Here is a 21,125-nt window from a genome sequence, read left to right on the forward strand (position 1 = left end):
AGCGTCCTCGGTTGTCTCCCTAGAGATTCCATGGTTCTGATAGCTGTCAACAGGGAGTTTGGCTGACTCGATTACACACTTGTCATGGGTATCATCGTCCTGCCGGACTTCCTGCTCTGCGCGATCTTGGTGTTGATCGCTGTCGTCAACCTCATTCCTCTGGAGCTTGACATCCTTAATTAAACGACCAACCTGGGCCATATTCTCAATAGCCAATTCGTCTCGAAGTGCCTTCTCGATAAACTCCTCATTCTCGGCAGCGTTTTTAACGAACGCTTTATCCTGTGCACCCTCTTCCAGAATTAACCCATTCAAAGACTGAGCAGCTTCCTCGACAGCCAATCCATTCTGACCCTGGACCGCTTCCTCAACGAAATTATCGTCCTGTGAGTCTTCATCGAGGATTGTCTCTTCCTGAGCAGCATAGTCGACAAATGCCTCATCCTGGGCAGCCTGCTCCACCGCATACTTTTCCGCATCCTGAATGGTTTCCATCATTCCCAACCCCACGGTTGCAGCCCTTGCAATCTCAGTGACTGTTGTAGAAGAGTTCGTCCGCCTCGCATATCTGCTCTCTTGATCCATCACTGAAGAAATATGATTTTCCGTCGTTTCATATCGCTGCGCTGTGGGCTTAACTAAAAAGGCTGCAGGAGTGCCTTCCGAGTGGCTGCTGGGGACCCTGATATTCGACCTCCTGTGCATGCTGGGGGCGTCGTTGAGCCATTGTTGCCACGCTTTAATAGTGTGATTGGCGTCCTCGAGTGCCCGTTCCAATGCTGCTCTCTTTTCTTCGCTCTCGGCCAATGCGCTTCCAAGGAGCTGTAACTCCTCTTCTTTCGCCTGATTCTTCGTTTCGCACTCTTCCATAATCTGACGAATATTCTCGGTGGGGACTGGGGCTCTCTTGTTCTGATTGTCGGATTTGTTGCTGATGACGTCCACGGGCTCAAGAACAGGAGGGCTAGATGACCGTCTCGAACGCGACTTTTCGATGACAGTCTCCATAGCCAAAGCCGGAGGGCTGGCTGATCGCGTACAAGTTTCTTTTTTTGAAAAGGCGACAAGAAGCTTGCTTGTCAGCTGATCCATGAACTGCTCCCGTGCTTGTCCCTCAATCGCACTGCATCTACCCTCAGCGGCCGCAAGTTTCTCGTACAGGTCCTCAACTTGATGCTGAAGTGTTGAAATCAATATGCTCGACTCTAGGTTGCCATCTACATCATCCTGGCTACGGCTCGATTGGCCACTAACAAGCGGGGATCTAGCGGTTGCCGATGACTGTTTCTTTTGCGTGGGAGTACTCGGAGTCCTCCGGATGGGGCTGCTTTCGTCCTTTGAACCGCGTTGTCGTAGTGTTGAGACATTCATTGCCACTGATGAGAACCTCAGGCTTTGGATGGTCTCATCGAACTCGTTCTGGAATGGATTTACGTTAATAATTAGGCACATTTTCGAGTTCTTTGACTTTCCATCCAAAACGCCTTGAAAGAGCTGCGTGAGTTTGCTGTGGCGATAAGGGACCATTTGAGGGACCTATTACAAATTGAGGTTCAGAGGTGCACCGTAGTATATGTTAGCTAAATTGTTCGTTTCCATTAAACCCACAGACTACCAAGCACAATTGTTGCAAACGTACTTTTGAGGCGCCTATCTGATTTAGTCGTAAAACTTCCATGCAGTGGCCAAGAACCATCAGACTGTTGTTGATATTGCCGGCCTCTCTCCGTCGTTGTCCAGTGCTGTTAGTGTTCCGAACGCGCTCCGATCCGGCTAGATCCACGATCGACAGTCGCGAAACAGATGTTTTGCCCTTGGCCGCAGTCTCCGCCGCACTATTGCCGAACTGTGGGGTCTTCAGGATCTTGATCGTGAAAACACAGTGGCTCCGAGATGACACGTTGTTGAGCAAGGTACTGAAGACTTGCCGTTGTCTGAGCCCAGCTCGAAGAACTAACAGCGCTTCCTCCAATGTCCTGACTTTGATATCTCTTAGACCATGAATGTATTTTTGTCCCGTTGTCTGATCGGTTTGCATATGAAGTGCGGGTCGTTTTGGGCTCAGGGCGCCTAGACCTGGCACTAGCGATTCTGGTGGCTCCGCCAAGAGGTCATGAATCTTCTCAGTATAAATCTCTGCACATGAGACCCATACTGTGTAATCCATTCCATCAGGTAGTGACACAACTATGAAATGCAAGGAGAAAACATGTGTTACATACTCAGTGACAAACACTGTGTAAAAAGCCCACATTAGTAAAAGGTTCCATGAGTGGATGTGCTGCCCTACCATGACTGTCAATCTCAGTGTTGCCCTCCCCAAGTAGACACTCAACGCTGACATCGTCCAGCTGAATATCGAGTCTCTCGGCAAATTTCATGAGATCACCATCGAGGGACTTGATACTATCCACGCTTTGTTTCTGCTGATACTCATGTTGCTGTTCGTCTTGCATAACGTCCGTCCCAGCTGTATCAATCCTTTCAACGTCCTGGAATCCAATCGGTCGGTATTGAGCAGCCTCTCCTGAGTCCTGAATAAATGTATCGATCGACCGAAATACGACAGCGAGGGCTCGCGGAAGAATGCCGGCTTGCCCAGGCTGGCTCGATCCGAGGACTGTATGTGTCTTTCCGGAATTACTGACCCCATACGCAAATAATAGGGCGTTGTAATTCTCCTGCCTCATGACGGGCGCCAACAACGGTAGGCACGTCTCCTCGAATATATCCGATTGCGCTGTGGCCTGCCCAAAGACCTTTGTGAACTTGTGCTTTGATGACTTTTTTGCCCGTGACTGTAGAGACATACACAGTGGATGATCAGGTATACATCGTGATTGCAAGTTGCGAAGAGGCACATGCATTTGAGCTGCGATCAGTACGACTTACATTTGGTGGTGGTGTCATAAGAATTTCGGTCTCGTTCTCTATCTCGACATAACCTTGACTCTGACTCTCGTGCGTCGCTAGCTCACTTGATGGCCTGAGTCGCAAATAGGTCTAATGGACGATTTATCGACTTGTCGTTTAGTAACGCGCGTGCTTTGTACTGCCACACGCTTTGTCCTCCAGTCAAAGCTCGTCTGACGACATACCTTGATTGGCTCCATCTCTGTATCGAAACTTTTAGGGATGTGCTGCGTCGCTGTAGAAAGGTCCTCCAGCTGGAATGTTGGACTAGTTGAAGATTCTGCCGAAGTCAAGGATGCTGGCGAGGAGCACCCAAGGACCAGATCGCTCAGGGATATACGAGAAAGGTTGCCTGGAGACTGATCTGGTCGCTTCGAGGGTGTTATGAGGGTGCTGAATCGATCACTTGGAGATGAAGGGAAGCGCGTCTTTCTAGAGGATGGTGATGATGCGACCTGGAAGGATGGGAGGCTAGAAGTAGGCTTCTGAATTAATTTTGTCCTTAGAGACTGTTTCAGGTGGAAGGTGTCGTAGATCTTTGGCGGCGGTAAGAAGAGCGAGCGAGGGCGAGGTCGAGCCTGGTTTGTGCGCTCAGAGAAGACGGCTCTTTGGTGGCGTACGGAATGGGCTGGGACCGAAGTACTGGTAGAAATAGCGGGAGAGATGAAAGCACTGGTTCCAGACGTTGACCTGGCTCCTGACGTTAACCTGGTTCCTGAAGCTGAAGAGGAGCTGACAGCAGTGGGCTTGTGCGCATTCCTCGCTTGAGTCCTGTTGTTGCCCGTCCACAAAGAAAAGAGAAAGAAAAGAGACAGTTGAGCGTGAAAGAAAGAATTGACAAAAGGAGTGAGGAGAAGAAAGTACGGACTATAGATTAGTGGCGCCTTTTTTTTCTTTTTTTTATGTGTGCTGTGTCTGTGTGCGTGCGTGTGTGCGTGTGTGATCAACAGCCGCCATAGGATGTGCTACAACAACCGACATTGGTACCTGAAGTTGCGCGGCTGCTTGCCTGGTTTTGCCATGGCTTGGATGCAGATGGAGCTGATTTAGAGGAGGAGGACAAGATGGACAAAGGTGAGAGGCAAATGAGCGAGGGATGTGGGATGCGACCCTTGCAGGGGGAAAACGCGCGGTGCTGTTTACATTGAACAATTGCTGTGCTACGGAGCTGTGACTGCACTTGATCCAGATAGAAGACACACATAAAAAAAAAAAAAAAAAAAAAAAGAGCTGACGGTGCTGTGGCATTAGACTATTCTGCATGGCAGCCTCATATCTGCGTTGGCTACATGATTAGGCTGGTTGAACTGTACAGCTCTCTTTTGCACAGAGCAATTAAACCCAAAGGACAGGCTGCATCGGTAGACTACGTATGTGCACTGGGGTGTAGGCCCAGACCATACAGACGCACCACGGACATGAACGAAGGTTATTACGTCCGAATAGAGAGAGCGTTTGAAGACAAATAACAAACAACGCTGCAGGAGAGAAATGAGTGCTTGATCCATCCACGAGCCAATCAGAAGAGACCGTTCCTGCGATGTACGGTATACCCTTTGGGCGTCGTGTGAAAGGTCTGCAGCTCCTCCTCCCTCTCCATTCTCGGGGCTAAGCGGCCTCACGCCTTTATTTCGCCTCTCTCTCCTCTCGCCTCTGTTTCTTTTTTCTTTTCCTTCTTTTTTTTTTGTTCATTCCATTGCACTCGCCCATCACCGTTTTCAAGTCTTTCTAGCCCGCTGTCTCCTTCGACCCTCTCACCCGCGTTCGCCGTCATCGTCCTGGGAAACTAATCTCACGGTCATCTCTCATCTCCGTAACCTCGCTCCACGCCCTTTTTTTTATAAAAACATATTACTCAACATAAATACATTCATATCCTTCTGACTGCCCTGCACTGGAGCTATATACATTTATTCATTATTCAGCAATAGCACAGCTTTTTTATATACAAATATTCTTAATCCATTCCTGACTCGCACCACTACATTTATAATACATACCTCGCCTTCTCCCACGCATTCATTCTCTTTATTTGTTTGTTTGTTTACGGCAATACAAAAGCAACAATGGCACCGAACTTGCCCCTGACAGAGACAGAGAAACTCCTGATCGACGCCTACAACACGATCCTCAACAAACCCTTCGAGGACAAGTACGAGGAGCGGTGGGAGGACGAGCCCTTCGACCGGGCCATCGATCAGTTCAAGACGCGGGCTCAGGAAATCGGCTTTACAGACCCATTCGAACTGTTGTCGAGGTTCAAAGTCGAATCGTATGAGGCAATCCGCGCACAACTCAAGAAAGGGCCTGCACCATGTTTCCGCGAGGGTTGGAAGAGCCCCATCCTCGGAACAAGAATCGACCCATTAGTCATCACCTCCAAATGTGAACACATCACCGGTCCTCGCTTCAAGGGTGAGGAAAGGGTCGTCGTGCTCGACTTTTGGGCTTCATGGTAAGTTTTCCTGATTTCATATTTTTTTTTCTCAATCACTGGGTGGTTCAACAACGACAACGACAACGACAACAACAACAACAACAACAAAAACGGCGCCGCGAGCAGATGTAATTACACTTTTGCATTAGGGTTGGTGGCAGTATGGATAGAGTTTTCGCATGCGCTGGTCGTTTCCTTTATATTCCTTTTTGTAATCAGATACAAACACCTGATGAGCACAAAGGGCCATACGACGTCTCCGCCACTACCCATCCTTGCTCTTGTGCATCGTGCACTATACCAAGGATGGGCGAATATGATGGATGGACTAGGACCTGACCTGGCCCATGGACTTGCAATTGATCTTGTGTCACAAGCAATCATGTACTCAACAAAAACAAAAAACCTATCTTGTTTCCTTTCTGTTCTCAATACGTTAGGTGTGGCCCATGTCTCCAAGCAGGGCCAGAGGTGTCAGAGCTGGCAGAGGAATTCTCGGGGCGAGTGGCCTTTATTGGAATCAATAATGAGAGCATTTTCAGTACCACCAAACCACCCAACATGGAGTTCCTTACCGCCTTCATGGACGAACATCAGGAAGAGTTCCGCTACACCCTCATGGTCGATAATGCCGAGGGTTTTGCAAAGGATTGTACGACAATACAGCCAAGAACTGATCCATAAAAAAAAAAAAAAAAAAAAAGCAGACTACGCATTGTGTTGGTACTGCACTGGTCTCGTCCCCAACTGACAGCCTTCATATTTTGTTCTATTTTTTTAGCGGTCTACAAACCAAGCGGGTACAGAGCCATCCCTTGCGCAGTTTTGCTCGTCGATGGGATCGTTGTTTACGTTGGATCACCTTTGAAAACCTTCCGCTCAGTCCTGGAGGAAGCACTAGAATCCGTCTCCTCCTCATCCTCGCCCACCTCTTCCGCTCATTCTTCACGGGAGGGGTAATACAGGATATCATATTATCTAGCACCAGTATTCAACATCGTGATGAAAGGGTCATAAAGCATAATATGTGGAATGCCATTCGATTTATAGCGATCTCAGTCATCCTTTCCGTAGCCAGGCTTCCTGGTTATTGTGTCATGTATAAACCTTAGATTTGTGTATATGAACTTCCCCAGAGCGAAAGAGAGCAGTGGAGAATGGCGCAACTCCGCATCATGTCTCTCCCATCTCTCGTGCAAACCAACGGACTGTTGTCTCCGGTGGGAACATTGGGCGCACCTAATTGGCCAATGCATCTTGCCGAGAGCGCGTATCCTCAAAACATTGTAAAAGGCACATGCACAAATAAATAAATACAAAAACATCCTTAACTCCACGCGGCCATATATTGATTTTCGGAACAACCCGCCCGACAGATGCACGCTCTGTGTTCTGCTCTCGTTTCACAACGCTCAGTGGAACCTACAGCGCTCCTTTCTCGGCGCGAGAATCAACTTGGGATCTATGCTCTCAAGAGCACTGAAATATCCTCCGACCTTGGGATAAGCGCACGAAATAAAGTTCCTAGTTGTAGACTCTGACGGCTAGAACACAGCTTTGGCGCCCTGGCAATTTACCCGCAGTTCGCGCTGTAGCCTGCATTACCATATGAGACATAGAGCAATGTCGCAAGTGTAGCCTGTGGGTGCATCAGTGATCTTACCAATGTAATTAACGGGCCCTCCGAAGGTTACCGTCTGTGGGCTGGGGCGGTAATGCGCTGCTCTACCCTCACTTCCACTGGTGTAGAGGAATGTGATGCCCTGTTTTGCACCGTAGGCGTTCAAGTTGTAGCCAAAGGGTGGTCTACACCTGCCAGGAATTACTTGGCTTTCCGTGGTACACGCGGCCACTGCTCACCTGTCCACAGCCTGCACAGCAAACTCAAAATAAATCGAGGAAAGTTTATTCCGTTTACCGTGAAAATAAGATGCAGCCAACTTCCCGTTAAACCATGCCAGGCTAAAGAGAACCCCTACTCAGAGCGCTGCAATGTTTGATAGCGAAACATTATAAAACTCAGGCGTCTTCCGCTTTGTCTGCCTCCAGGACACTTTCTACGGCCCCAGACAGCTTAGGGGTCGCCTTAGAGATCTCCAAGATCCCTGTCATCCTTGTGGCTTCATCATTGGCTACTGCGGATAAGGGCGGAGCTCCATTGGCGCTCTTGCTTGTTGCCACCCGTGCCCCTTGCAATTCTGAAATCCCAATCGCTTCTTCCGACTTAGTCCCTCGCACATCGCCCAATCCAGGGACAATGTTAGCGGTCATGCTTGCGGAAGTTGGGGGAAGGAAACACGACAAGACCGCCTTGTACTTCTCTGGAACTTGAAGCATGGCGTGCTGCAATCGGTTCTGTAATTGCATCAGTCGGACAGACTCCTGTTTACCCTCGTCCCTCATATCATTGTCCAAGATCACAAGGTTTTGCAACGCCTAAAAGTGCAGGAAGAATGGGGAAAATATAATGGGTATGCATGTCCACCATTTCCAGTCGCTTATTCACCTTCAAAGACGACTTACTGTCACGAGGCCCCACACATCATTGTTAGTCCAGGTTGGCTCTTCGGAGGGCTCTTTCAATGAAAGATCGTTCTCCAAGCGCTTCTCAGCGCGGACAAAGTTCTCTTCTGTGAGTGACACGAGTAGAGATTCTTCTAGGTTGATTGCTTTGAGTAGGGCTGCACACGCGCTCAGGTGCCGTTCTGTCAAGGCATCAAAATAATTGTCGCGCCTCAAAAACGTCTCCATGAACAGAGCCACATATGGATTCTGGAGCGAAAGCATGATCTCCTCATTATCTGCTGCTCTTTTGACGGCCTCGCACAAAACCTCGAGATGGATAATCGACCCCACAGGAATTTGTTCGACAGCCAACAACGCACCTACATTTTAAAAAATATGATGGGTATCAGTCAAGCCGTTAGAAGGCCGACCTTCGGGTGAAAAGGACATGGCAGTCTCACAACGCAATGCTGCCTTGTTTTGTTTACCGAGCTCGATAGATTTGCGGTTATGATTGCTGCCACCATCCAGCATGCATGCCGATAACGCGAGCTTCCAGTAAGGCAAGAACCAGTCTTTTAAAACCTGCTGGGCCGCCTCATGCTCCAGACTCCTGAAAAGGTCTGCATGCATAAAGATAAGAGGCCCTATCCGCATTGGTGGTGAACCCATGCTTGATAATGCCTGGCGTGCCTCCAATACACCATATCGGCAGTAAGGCGAATTGACTCCGCCAAACATGCTTTGGACTTGATAGCGTAATATAACGTTGAAGCACAGAGCTATGTATTAGCACCATACTGAAGTTTAAGCCCAAATAGCTTCGAGGACGTCTTCTGAATCAATTACCTTGTACATGGTTCATACCGCCAGATTCCAGTGAATCCCTCAACTCGCAGTGTGCTTTATCCAACACCGTGAGAATCGGGGCGGCCTGTGTATAAGTGGCTTCCTTGGCAATGACCTCAAGTATCTTAATCGAGTTTCCATAGACCTGTGGCTGCGCTGTCCACATCAGGTTTCCGGTCAGAAGCTCGATGGCTGTATGGATATTGCTCCAGTGATCCATAGCTTCAGCAAACGCTAAGTGTTGAAAAAAAAAAAAAAAGGAAGCGTTTGTCAGGACCAACCAACAGTGATCTTATTACCAGTCGCTTGCCTTTAGAACTTTTAGTTTACCTGGCGTGTTGCGGCAGACAGTCATCTGACAAAGGTAGTTACTGAGCAGTGCCAAAGCTTCAACAGCAAAAAACTCGTTATCGCTAGTTGCGGTCCCTGATTGCCCAGCAACGTTCATGACCTTTGGCGGATAAAAAACACGTTAGATCCAGCAATATCCCAAAAAAAAAACTCGTGACATTGTGTCTTTATATCCCGTCATTCGGCTTACATCTGTCAGGCGTACAAGGCCACGGTGCTGATAAAACAATGTCCCGGCCAGGGCATTCTCGGCCTCAAACATTGCAGTCGCCATCCTATGCACGTAGCTTATTAGGTGGGAGTTCTTGGTTATTCTGTCTCAAATTGCAACATTTGTCACCTCACTTACTGTATGAATATAGCGGGGAACCGAGGCGTTTCCGAAGATGGAAGCATTCGCCAGCACTCTTGTCGATATTGGGGCAGCTCCGATAGTGTATACTGCAGCAACTGACTCAACTCATTAGGGCACTACGCCGAGAAATTGAAGACAATAAATTTGAGATATTAGTCTTCACCCAATGCATGATAGCATTATCGCTCTGTTCTCAAGGTCTTCAGATGCCACGTACATGTTGAGTGAATGCACCCCACTTCATAGCATTGAGAGCCCAGTTATAATTATGACATTGGACCCACTCGGTGTGGAAGACTGAGTCGATTTTGCTGAGGCGTAGCACAAGGCCAAAGTAGATAGGAAGAACTTCTCGATGAAACTGTACGTTTATCGGGTTGTTCTGGAGACAAACGTAAAACTTTCGTAGGAGAACGCCAACCGGCTTAAACTTAGCCAGCTGAAAGTTTCTCTCTTGGTCCTCGTTCATGATTTTGCTCCAGAAAACCATCATTTCCTAGGGTATCAGGGAAATCAGAGCGACTTTTCATGTTAGGTTCTAGTCGTCAGGACGTTAGCGACAGAAGCTAATCATATGAGAGTGCCCATTGATACCTTCTTATCATAGTCCATATTGAGTTGCTGCGAATCGATCTTTATCAGAATATCTATGAACACCGACCAGCATTGGAAAAACTAGAGGCAATACACAAAGACAAGCTCAAATCGTTAGCAAACACTTCTTGGCCGTACTCATACCATTTTTCATTTGACCAGTCATTACCATATTCCGCTCGGTATCACTTTTGACGAGCTCGCTCAAAGCTTTAAAGTATTCAACAAATCTCCAACCACCATCATCCTCATCTAAGTTACCTCCGCCCCCCATGAAAAATGAAAAGAGAGAAAGAGAGAGTAAGTGCACTATGCTGTAGACATTTGACGGTTGGTAATGCGGCATGACGAAACATTCAGTCGAGAATGACTATGCCTACCTCTTCGCACATGGGCATAATGGTATGAGAGTATATCAGGAATGACCTTCAATAGCTCCAATAATCTGCCAAAGTGCTGTGCCGAGGCAACGGCCGCCTGATCATCGCTCCAGCCGTTGAATGCTCGCTCCGAACTCAAGAGCTCCATGAAAAACGACCGGGCACGCAAACGCGTATCAGGCTCCGTCTGCATGAGCAAAAGCTCCTGGAGCCACATACGGTTGTTTCGTAGCAACCAGCCCTGCGCGGACCGACCGCACTGGCCGTAATCGGATATCGTTCGGAAAAATTCAAGGCAGTCGTACGCGATCGATGGCTGCGGCGATCGCTCAAGCACCTACAGAGATGATGATACAAGTCAATAGTTAGAGTCATAAACAGTGCAGGCTGACCAAATATCCATTACTATTATTTTCTGCAGGAATACCTTGAGAAGCTGCACCAGTATGAATTCAACCCGCGCTTCCAAGTTTTCGTCCACCACCTGAACTAGTTCCTTGAAGACCTGCATGATGATTGTGAACTGGTCTTCGCTCGCATATTGAAGATACGATGACAGCGACGCCAAAAGACGTTGTCCGGTGACTTCGTGGCTCGACAAATGGGTCACCATTCTGGCAATGATAGCGCTGTCGGTTCTATCCGCAATCATTTTGGTGAAAAAGATCAAGGATCTTTCAGATGCTAACGATGGCCCGGTACTGGCGAAAAGGGCGTTGAAATCCGCGGTTGAAATAATGACACTTCGTCCCAACTCAGGCGATACACTTGGGATGTGCATGTCATCCTCCACGGCCACCTCGTCTGAATTCGAGCTTGAGAGAACCGAAGATGTCGATGAGGAGGAGCTCGAAGATTTTCGGTATGCATTATTGCCAACAGGGCCATGAGCAGAGTCCTGTACTTGGGTACGTCTTTGAAGTGCCTCGCATGATCGCCTAATGTCGCAAGTAGTGAGAACTTCCTGAATTGTCAAGAGAAGGTAATGGAACGATGGCTTCGTGAACTTGTCACCCATCTTCTTCTTCTTGGAATCAGTCCTCTCATCAAAGGTGTAAAACTCGGCAAGATCCGTAAGATATCCTTCCTGAGCCATCAGAACACGCTCCGCTCGACCCAGTTGCGTAATGTTGTACATGAGTTTGAAGTATTCGTCAAAGTTTCGCCAGTTTGCACGCGCCTCAGATAACATTCTCAGAAGCGTCTGAATAAACAAGTGAACAGGCGATCCATGTATGCAGATCAAGTTGTCGTCCTCGACTGAATCGACAGTCGTATCAATCAACGCTCCGCTACCTAGTGACACCGTCAGGCCGTACTCGACTTTATCGCATTCCCGTAAATCATGAAATGCGTCGTAGATCAGATCGACCACCGCTTCGCGAACCTGCGTAATCGGACAGAGGAGGAGGATGTTCGACAAGAGGGTTTGGTTGTCGGCCAAGTTCCGCAGAAAGTTTGCGCATCCTTTAGGGTATTGCGCAAGAAGCGAAGACAGAAAGCGTGTCCACTGTTGAAGTTCCTGGTCAACGTCTCTAGCATGAATTAACACAGAAAAGAAGAAATCCAATCCGTACTGCATCGAGAGATAATCCAGAGGTTCTGCCATGGCCGCTCCTTCGTCATCATTGTCGATTTGCTGAGGGAATGTCCGGTACAGATTGAAGAGCTCCCAGATAAAGCGATAGTACTGCCGATCGAACACCACCAAGTCCTTCAATAGAGCAGCATTTTCCTTCGCCACGACACCCTCGATATCGACCGGGACATTCCCAGACATGCCTTCGTGCGGCTCTTGTGTCCGATGATCGACGCGTTCGTAAAACAGCATGTAGGCACTGTACGGCTTTGTGGTCGATCTTGGAGGGGACTTTAAGTACGGTGATGATTCCTGCGGTATGTACTCAGGGCCACCAAAAGCCTTCGCAGGGATCTCATTGGCATCAAATTCCTCCACCTTCGAATCATTGAAGAATAACCACCGCGTTCTTTCGCCGTAAGTAGAGCCCAGAGATGATCCTGACGGGATATCTGAGCTCCGGTCTTTGATATAAGAGTAGTAATGTCCTGAATCCGCCGTCCCAGTGTGTACAAGAACACCAACTAAATTGTACTGAAACGCACCCGCGTTCTCCTGTCCTCCAGTGCTATACGCCACAGGCGATCCGCCGGCTCCTTCTTGCGCCTGCTCTTTTCGAGTCAGGTAGTCGAGGGTATAAGGCTCCATGTCAAGTCGCGTAGGAAACTCGAAGCGGTCATTGATTTTGATGCGACGCATAGTGTCCATATCGTAGTCGAATCGCTTCAAATGCAGTATGAGGTTTTGAGGAAGCTCCTTGATGCATGCACTAATATGAATACCAGCGATCAAAAGATGTCAATGAACATGGCTCTACACACATTGCCTTCAAAGTAGGACAACGATCTGGAAAAAAAATCCTTACCGCTTGATTGCATCGACATGTTTATCGCAGCTGGAACATTTGTATTTGTTGTCTAATCCACAAGTTTCATTTGTAAGAGGCATATTCGGGCTCCAAAATATTTGGAAATCAATTGTTCGCGCTCCTTACCTCCATCCAGGATCTCTCCTTGCACATAGAGCTGAAGACTTTCCTCCAGTGTCTTCTTATTCTTGACCTCGCACTGGATGGAAAAGAAACTGTCTTCGCGCTCCGATATATGTTCGCAGTCCTTTGATTTGATTTGCTGAACGAGTTTGCCTCCGTACTGCTGCTTGAACAATAACTCTTGCGGGGTGCTCTTCACGCTGTTCTCCAAGCGGTCAAAGAGTATATTGAAAAATTCATCCACGTCCATTTGCACAGCAACGTTCATCGGGTTTCCATCCCAATCCTTATAGGCGTAACAGAACCCGTGTGCGTTGTAGGCGCGCTTAATACTTTGCTGTAGATGGCCAAATAGTACCTGAAGCTGATACAACAGTGTGTCATGTCTCCCCGGGTCATCCTCGCTGACAGGAGCATCCAAAATTCCGTGTCTGAACTCCTTGTTCATGAAGAACTGCTGGATGATTGAATTTACATAGCATGTCGCGCCAAGATTCTGGAGTCCTACAAATCCACAACCAGCCTTCTTGATCATTTGTGGATCATAGCCCCACTGATCTTCTATCTCGGATTCTAAACAACGTGACATACAAAGGTGAGTCCCATTATTCTCTTCATAGGCAATGGTACATGATAGAAATTGATATCTCATACCTCTCGCAAATTGATTGCGGGTCTTCATGATAATATGGCGTAAAGTTTCCGGCTCGCCCTTGGCCGACTCCTCCAAAAACTCAAACGCAGCAGATCGAGATCCCTCACTTTGGCACTTGGCAACTTGGAGAGTAGTGGCGTCGACAGTATCTGAAAAGTGTGATCCTTGTGGAAAAAGACAATCATCCATAATGTAGTCGATAATTCTGAAATTGGTATACAGCTGCTTCAGCCTTGCATCCGTGTTGATCATGGCTGATGCCACCCTCAGCATGCCGATGAGAATCGTGTCGTCCTTTTGCATGGACATGTCCTAAATACATGCAAGTGTCCGAGTGTTAGTCAATACTGTATTTGAATATATCATGATAAAGGGATATATGATACGTACCTCGGACGATGAATGGCCGATGATAGTCTCCATCAGTCTGGTGTACAAAGCTTTGAAGCGATCCTCGGAGCAGTAATTGACAGCCTCCCTGTAATAAATCATGGAAGCTCGTTAATCCATGTGTAAGATTGAATGTCACAAGGCTACCAATCCCATTCCAATACATTATTGTATTACCTTGCAATGATCTCAAAAAACTCAAAGAGCTCAGAGCAGTTGCTTTCATACTCCTTGGATACGGGCAAGAATGACTGGAGTATGTCAAGGAAAAACATGATTGGCGACACATCTGCTGAAACGGGGTTTTTACTATTACAAATTTCAGACCGAGGTAAGGCCAAGATATGAGTATTATGTAACACATTCCGACGGCACATCTACAAAAGTCAATCAAGCATCACTTACAATTGCGAGCAAAACTTTTTGCCCATTTCGAGGACGGTTTGTCTGATCTGCATCGACTCGCTCTGGATCATGGACACGAAAATCAAAGAACGAATATCGGACCCAGCTTGAAAGTGATGCCAACCCTGCGGGCCTGCACAAAGGTAAGAAATGAGGCCTGCAGCGTTGAGGACGATACTTTGATCATCTAAAGCGGAAGTAACAAGAACGGCGTGCATCTGTAAGTATACAACTCAGGCTGCGTACTTTTATATTTCTGGGCGTCGTCTGACACCAGAACTCACTTGTATCGTGGCCGCCAGTCCGAGAAGCAGACGTAAGGATCTCTTGCACCAATTTGTTCAAGAACTCTGGGACAGTTGGTCCATTCGAATCCGTGGCCATACCAGACTCGATTTCTGCCGAGCTCGTCAATCGGACCAAAACCTTCAACATCAGGGCTAACGCCTTCCTCGCTATTGGGCTGGTATTTGCTGCACCTAAACCAGATTCAGACATGAGCAACGCCGTCAAATGTCGCTGACCGCCAAGTCTGAGGAATCGCTTTATCCAAATTTGTTTCTCAGGGTCCTATTTTTTACCATGTGATAGACGTTAATAATGAGAACCAAAATACAAAATGATGCGCCCATCCACGATTCATAGTCTCAGATAGCGCAGAGGAGGCAAAGCATACCTCAAAGCACTGATCTCGTTTGATCAAACAGTTGACAATTTGCAAAGAGTAGAGCAGCAAGAATGGGGATCGTGCATCCAGTACGGTTGTCCAGTCGACATCTTCCTGCAGACTCTCAAGCGAATGAAGAAGAACCGAACTAGTCGGAAGTCGAACTACCACCTCCCAGGCTTGCGAGGCGTACCTCTCCTCAAGCAAGAAAATCCGGCGTACCCTTTCGAAGAAGCTGGGCTGTAATAGTAGGTCTGTGGGCACTCGTTTCTATAGTGACGGGGTAGATCCAAGATTCATCAGCAAGAGAAGTCCATTGATAATCGTTTGGTGTTTTGACGGGAAAGGTGGACACATAACCGCAAATATACCATTGTTGGAGTGGGACGGAGTGAGATAGCTGACTGAGGACGCTTTGATGCGAGAATCGACTGGCAATTATCAATGTGTAGTTCCTCGAGCGTCCTACTGTCCCATGCGGTCGCAAAGTCCTTGCCGAGCGAGAAAAGGCGAACGTCCTCCGGTTCAGAGCAGCCAAGTTTAGTCGCGATCATTCTTCTCAAAGATGCCAGTGTTGCTGAGGGATGAATCGAAACTTGGAATTGTGGTAACTATGAAGCCGACGCAAAAGTAAGAAGCAGATCGTCATTAAAACGTTGTGTGAGATGTGCCCAAAACACATGCACGCATAAATTGTGGCCGTCTTACATTTGAGCTGACTCTGATAGTAAGCATAGCATCTTCATCCAAGGTCCCATGTATTTCAAGTCTGGTTGCACCATCGCTCCGCTCTGCGTTACATGCTAAAAGGAACGCTTTTAAAATCCCGATGCAGCGCTCAAAGACCAATGAAACGTCTGGCATATCCATTGTGTCCTCGCCTCCCAATTGATCCGACGAGCGAACTAAATGCTCGATGCAAGTTTCGACAAGCCCTTCACGGAACTCATAGATCTCCTCAAGCGCGCCACTCTCCTCTTGGCCGCTATGCGCCTAAAGTATAAAGTAGGTAAGTGAATTGAGGCGTGAGAAATAAGCCTTGTTTTTGGATCTTCGCCATCATGGCAAGAATTGTGTGTTTATTCTTTACCTTGCATAGCGAAGATAAGAGGTCGATTGCATTCGCTCCTACGGCTGGCAGTCTTGCCTGAAGGGCAATTTCCCATATCAGGTCCATACCGTATAAGGGTGCAAGAACAACGATAGCTTGCGAACCATCAACTAACGGATCAGTTGCCTAATTTCAAGAAAAGAAGTGTGGGAAGTTTGTTAAAACCCATTTTCAGTATGCTGTGATAATTTACACTCTGCTGTTTTATCAAGAGAGAGCACCCACCACCACCAGGTTTCTCTTCTGCCAATTGAGAAGAAGAAAGTATTGTTTGATACATTGCCATGCTTTTTGTGTTACTGCTGCAACTTCCAGCCCTGGCAGTAGAATCTCGTAGATATACTCGACAAATTGAGGCTCTGCTATTCCCTCCAGGCATGCAAAGGTCTCGTCCTGCTCCTGAATACTGATGGGATCGACTATGAGACAACTCCAGAGTGTCTCTGCCAAATCAGGAGAGTTCCAGTAGACAGGGAATATCCTAGCGATTGTTTTCAGAAAGTCGAGCCGTATCTTGAGCTGTAAACCTCGCCAATACTCCTGTGAGAGATGGTGCGTGGAGAGTTGTGCGAATGCTAGTGATAGGGCGCCAGGAACTTGGTTAGGCGCTGAAAGGTATTCTATATAATGAATAAAGTCAGAGATAGATTGGATGATAGAGAGGCACTTACAGGACGCTGTTGGACTAACAGCTGGAGGGGTCGCTTTCAGGGCGACGGTGTATGCCTTCAAGTTTGAAATATATAGCTCCGGTAGAGAAGAGCATGCCTGTTTGTAAAACTGCAAACTTCCGCTCTCGTTGTTGATAAAATGGCTCTCTACAGTGCATTAAAAAAAAACCCCCCCTTTCTCTGATCAGTTATTCAGTCAAGGCAGAAAGTACTGCATCAACTTTTAGCTATACCCAACTTACCAAAGATATGCTGTACCACTTGCAAACTCCAAATGGCTCCTGGATGATTCGATTTGAGGTCCTGCATACAGCGACCGACTAGCTTCATGCGATCTTGTGGAAGAGGACCCACTCCTAGTCCTTCCTTGAGAAGCTGCGCAATGGCTGCAATTACATTTCTGTTACTTGGAGTTGTGGCACTAAATGAAGGATCCTCGTGGGTATCGAATGGCGGGGTTGAGTTTCTGAGGACGTTCAAAAGGGTTTCATATGGGATCAACGAAATGGGCCCTTCCTCCTACGATTTATGAGATACCAAATAGTTCGAAAAGGCGTTTTGTTAGCCGCTGTGCAGTTCATCGGAGGCACGAACACGCTACAGAAATGCCGTATGAGCTCTCACAGGATTGTATTTCGCACGCTGAACCATGGCTAGAAATTGAGATCGCGCAAGATCTACCAACTGCAGGTCCCAGCTGTCCAGCGCCACAGCCTGCAATTTGATGAACAAGTTGCGCAAGAACTCTTGAGGTAATTTACTGCATAGTTCTCCGAGGACTTGATACACTCCATGGACAATCGATGGGTGTTGATTACCCTAAAATTGCGTAAGCATAGAAATAAACGGCGTTAGAGCACGAGTATTATCAGCGCTATTCTGCCAACTTTCAAAGTTCATTTAAACATACCCCAACGCTCGCCCATATGAGATCAATGTCATCGATCGTGAGCACCCGCGCTTGAACAAGAAATACTAATACATCTGTACTCCGTTGAACGATTTCCAGATGAATATTGGATCCAAAGATACATCCCATAATGCGCATGCTCTGCAGCTTAGAGCATAGGTGCCTAGTAAAGTGTAACGACAAAATTGTATCAGACATGAGCTCAACTTTCATCGTGTGCGCGCATACATACATACGACGGATTCTTACTTACTCAATAGGTTTCCGATCCATTTCCATCTGTACATCCATGTCCGCCTCAGATCGTCTATGCAGGCGTGAGCGACCCTGCTGGAGTCGTTGGATCCTGACGAGCACCTCTTTCAACTCGATCAAGCCAGCTAGCCTTAAATCCAAACGACTTGTCTTCATCAAACGGACAGCCATCTCCAGTCTGAAATCTGCGAACTTGACTTCACCCAAGTTGGAGAGGGACATTTGATCCTGGATACCGTACTCTCCATAACCCGTATCCTGTTCCACGACAGCATTTGAGTGCAGACCCTGCAGGCGATAATTTTCCAAAAGAAAGCAGCCGACTTGGGAAATGATATCAAGCACCGTTGTTTTGTTCACAAACCTGAAGCTGTCTGCGTGGTCCGGAAAAACCGCAAGAACCGCTGCGACCAGACGCCTAGAAAGGTCTGACAGCTTCGAAATTTGTGAGTGCTCCGAATCTCCTGATACCGGGATCTAAAGACATAGAAAGAAACTCGCTGTCTTATTAGGTTCGTCCAAAATGTCCCAAATGTCATGTCTCATTGAACTTTGACTGCCCTAAACGCATACCCTTGAGATCAATCCAAGCATGAGCTGCAGGTTCAATAGTCTAACTTCTGGTTGTTCGGAATTATTCAGATGGTACTCAATCGCCTTCATGCAAATCTCTAGTCCACCCAGTCCAGAAAACAGCCTTTGGAACTCAACCTGCAACTGAGGCACTTCGTCATCCTAAAAGATATTCATGAAGCATACTTCAGGCTATGTTCGCTGCTTATGTGAATGGGCGGTATGAAGACACGTTCCTACCTCGGGTCCATACTCCGATGCGTAATCTTCGAACCTGGTCAACTAAAAGGAATAAAAGAATGAAACTAAGAGAATGCGGACAAACTGCGAGAGAAAGCCTGGCAATGCATGATCGAGAGCAACATACTCTTTCAATATGAGCAAGCCTGGATGGTCGCTTTGGGTTGCGCTTGTAGATCTCCAGTTCACCCTGCTCAAATATGGCGTTCATGATCTGCGCGTAAAGTTCCGACAGCGTGTTTTCTTGCTCCACGATAAGGCAGCCCAGCTGGATAAAATCCTTCAGAAACATCACAATCGCGACGGTGTGCGTGCTAGCCCTAAAATATGGCTGGTTCATCAGTAATTGAGGACAACAATATTGAGCTGCGCGGCTTGTTTGCGTTTATAATTTACCTCCGCTCTACCAACATTTTGGCCCAAAGACCAAAGAATTCGTTTTCGAGGACGCGAAGTTGGTTTGGTGTATACAGGCAGCCCTGAGGCTGCTCCTTCTTTCTCCTCCATTCGATGTTATATTCGATCAGGTTTTTGACAATGTCAATTCCATGTTGCAGCAGCCCTAATGTTCAGCAATCGGCAATGTTAATGGTCCGCAAGAATTGGCTATAAAGCGCTTTGATAATCCCCACAAGTGGACGCTGTCATTCGTAATTGAGGGCCGTGTACCTTGGTGTAGAACGTCCGTTACTTCTTCGCAAGTCTGCGTGAAAACCTGCTCGGATGAGATGGACTCTGTTGTCGCGTCCTGGACCGGCGAATAGGTAACGCCTGGGTTTACTATCGAGTCCGTGCGCGGCCCTGTGCCTGAAATCGTCCTCAATTTCAAAGGTCGTTTTCGTAATGCGGCTGATCGACCGTGGCTCTTTCTGAGTTGTTCCGTTTGCCGACGCGATTTGAGGTATGGCCCATGATGAGCGGCTCTGCTATAATGGTAGTCCTTGGTGCGTGCCTCCTGCAGCTCGTCGGTGTCGCCTGTGTCATCTGAGAAATTGTCCTCGTCCTCTTCAATGTCATCGTCGTCCTCTTCGTCCTCTTCGTCGTCCCTGATGTCGTCCACATCATCACCAAAATCATCAGAGCTTTGATTGACAACATCGGTGGCGGTCCCCGGCGAATCTGCCCAGGCTGCAACGGCCGCTTGCCGCAGTTCTGCTTCGGAAGATGTGTCGTTGTCAAAGAACTCGTCGGGTAACTCTTCCTCGACTGCATCGACATGTCCGCTTACATAGCCTGTCAGGCCAATATTGGTGGGCACAAGGATGCTTTCGTTCGCCATGGTGTCTGTAGGTTGGTACCCTGGAGGAACCTGTGGTCTTGATGGTGGTTGGGGCCGAGGTCTTGTAACATGTGCGGCGTGGTCCTCCAAGTCCATGGTCATTTGAGGCGACTGGAGTTGCGGTGCGTTCGACTCCTGCTGGGACTTTTGAGGTACTGTAGATACTTTGTCTGGGGCTGCTAGTGTGTTGTCTGGGGTCTTTTCTGAAGTCTTCATAATATCTCGTCTTTGCCTGGCTCGTTCTGGTACGCGGGTTGTTTTCTTGTTTTCTTTTTTTCTTTTTTTGAATACTGATTCTGCGCAGAAGGGCAAGAGAAAGGGGCGTAGTCGATGGTGGATGTGGTTAGTACAAAATTACTGCAGCTGGATAACCGAGGAAAGTGGAAAGGGTCCCCACAGAGCTTCGAGGAGAAAGAAGAAGTACCACAAACCGGTAGTGCCCGGTCTCGATTGCTGTAGAGGTTACTGAAGGAAGCGACTGACTGGAGCGTATATACAGTACATACGCCGCTAAATGGGGGTGTGCTGATGGCGTCAAGTCGATGGGGTGCGGGTGGACGACGATGTGTTGCTCCGCGCTTCGTGACAATCTCAAGCGGAATGCTGAAAGGGAATCCTGGTATGTAAGGTTAATGGGTCGTGAAATGGGGAAGGGGAGGAAGAGAGAGTGGAATGGATGTCTTGGCGGGTAGCGCTGTTGAGACGCGCTCAGAGCTGAGCAAAACGGGTGTGTGTGTGTTTGCAATTCAAGTCGCGACAGAGAAACGTGGAAACAAACCTTCTTTGCTGTCGTGCAACAGGGTGGTGAAGTGGGTGGGCGAGATCAGTCAATGGGATGATGAGGATGTGGATGAAGATGATGGATGCTGTGTGTTTCGCAGAGGGGGATGGAGGCGGAGCACAGAAGACAGAGAAGGAGCGAGGACGAGGGAACACACTATTGGCAAACAAAAAAGAACGCCTCGTTTTGCTTGCGCTATGAACGCTCAAGCCTTGTTTGCCACACCTTGTCCGC

General features: G+C 47.8%; 3 protein-coding genes across 3 annotated transcripts; 1 reads left to right on the forward strand and 2 right to left on the reverse strand.

The window, feature by feature from the left end:
• Positions 1–1,362: 1,362 nt before the first annotated feature.
• BC939DRAFT_400395 (kinesin motor domain-containing protein) lies at positions 1,363–2,810 on the reverse strand (the record flags this gene model as incomplete). Its single annotated transcript, XM_051552540.1, has 3 exons — positions 1,363–1,536; positions 1,640–2,134; positions 2,490–2,810. Coding segments are annotated over 3 exons (990 nt in total), but the record flags the coding sequence as incomplete, so codon positions are not given.
• A 1,712-nt stretch (positions 2,811–4,522) lies between these two features.
• Positions 4,523–6,677, forward strand: BC939DRAFT_460242 (thioredoxin-like protein). Its single transcript, XM_051556853.1, has 3 exons — positions 4,523–5,368; positions 5,791–6,002; positions 6,132–6,677. The coding sequence occupies exons 1-3, from the start codon at positions 4,980–4,982 to the stop codon at positions 6,308–6,310; spliced, it is 780 nt and encodes a 259-aa protein (XP_051409339.1). The 5' UTR covers positions 4,523–4,979; the 3' UTR covers positions 6,311–6,677.
• A 3,730-nt stretch (positions 6,678–10,407) lies between these two features.
• BC939DRAFT_460245 (uncharacterized protein) lies at positions 10,408–20,407 on the reverse strand (the record flags this gene model as incomplete). The annotated part of the gene is made up of 24 exons (XM_051556854.1): positions 19,501–20,407; positions 19,228–19,393; positions 18,959–19,151; positions 18,832–18,873; positions 18,592–18,753; positions 18,017–18,495; positions 17,764–17,926; positions 17,478–17,672; positions 17,096–17,372; positions 16,854–17,000; positions 16,408–16,757; positions 16,162–16,308; positions 15,780–16,064; positions 15,443–15,682; positions 15,081–15,341; positions 14,689–14,974; positions 14,405–14,591; positions 14,177–14,308; positions 14,000–14,087; positions 13,609–13,921; positions 12,958–13,527; positions 12,829–12,880; positions 10,812–12,732; positions 10,408–10,721 (listed from the first exon to the last, which is right to left on the reverse strand). Coding segments are annotated over exons 1-24 (7,796 nt in total), but the record flags the coding sequence as incomplete, so codon positions are not given.
• Positions 20,408–21,125: the final 718 nt, after the last annotated feature.

This window comes from Gamsiella multidivaricata (assembly GCF_025024155.1).
Source record: "Gamsiella multidivaricata strain RSA 2152 chromosome Unknown BC939scaffold_61, whole genome shotgun sequence".
Lineage (NCBI taxonomy): Eukaryota > Fungi > Mortierellomycota > Mortierellomycetes > Mortierellales > Mortierellaceae > Gamsiella > Gamsiella multidivaricata.

Bases quoted from the DNA above. Each gene is read 5' to 3' on its own strand.
- BC939DRAFT_460242 (XM_051556853.1), top strand. From the start codon at position 4,980: ATGGCACCGAACTTGCCCCTGACAGAGACAGAGAAACTCCTGATCGAC. The intron at 5,369-5,790 runs GTAAGTTTTCCT...TCAATACGTTAG, and splicing joins CTCGACTTTTGGGCTTCATG to GTGTGGCCCATGTCTCCAAG. The intron at 6,003-6,131 runs GTACGACAATAC...CTATTTTTTTAG, and splicing joins CGAGGGTTTTGCAAAGGATT to CGGTCTACAAACCAAGCGGG.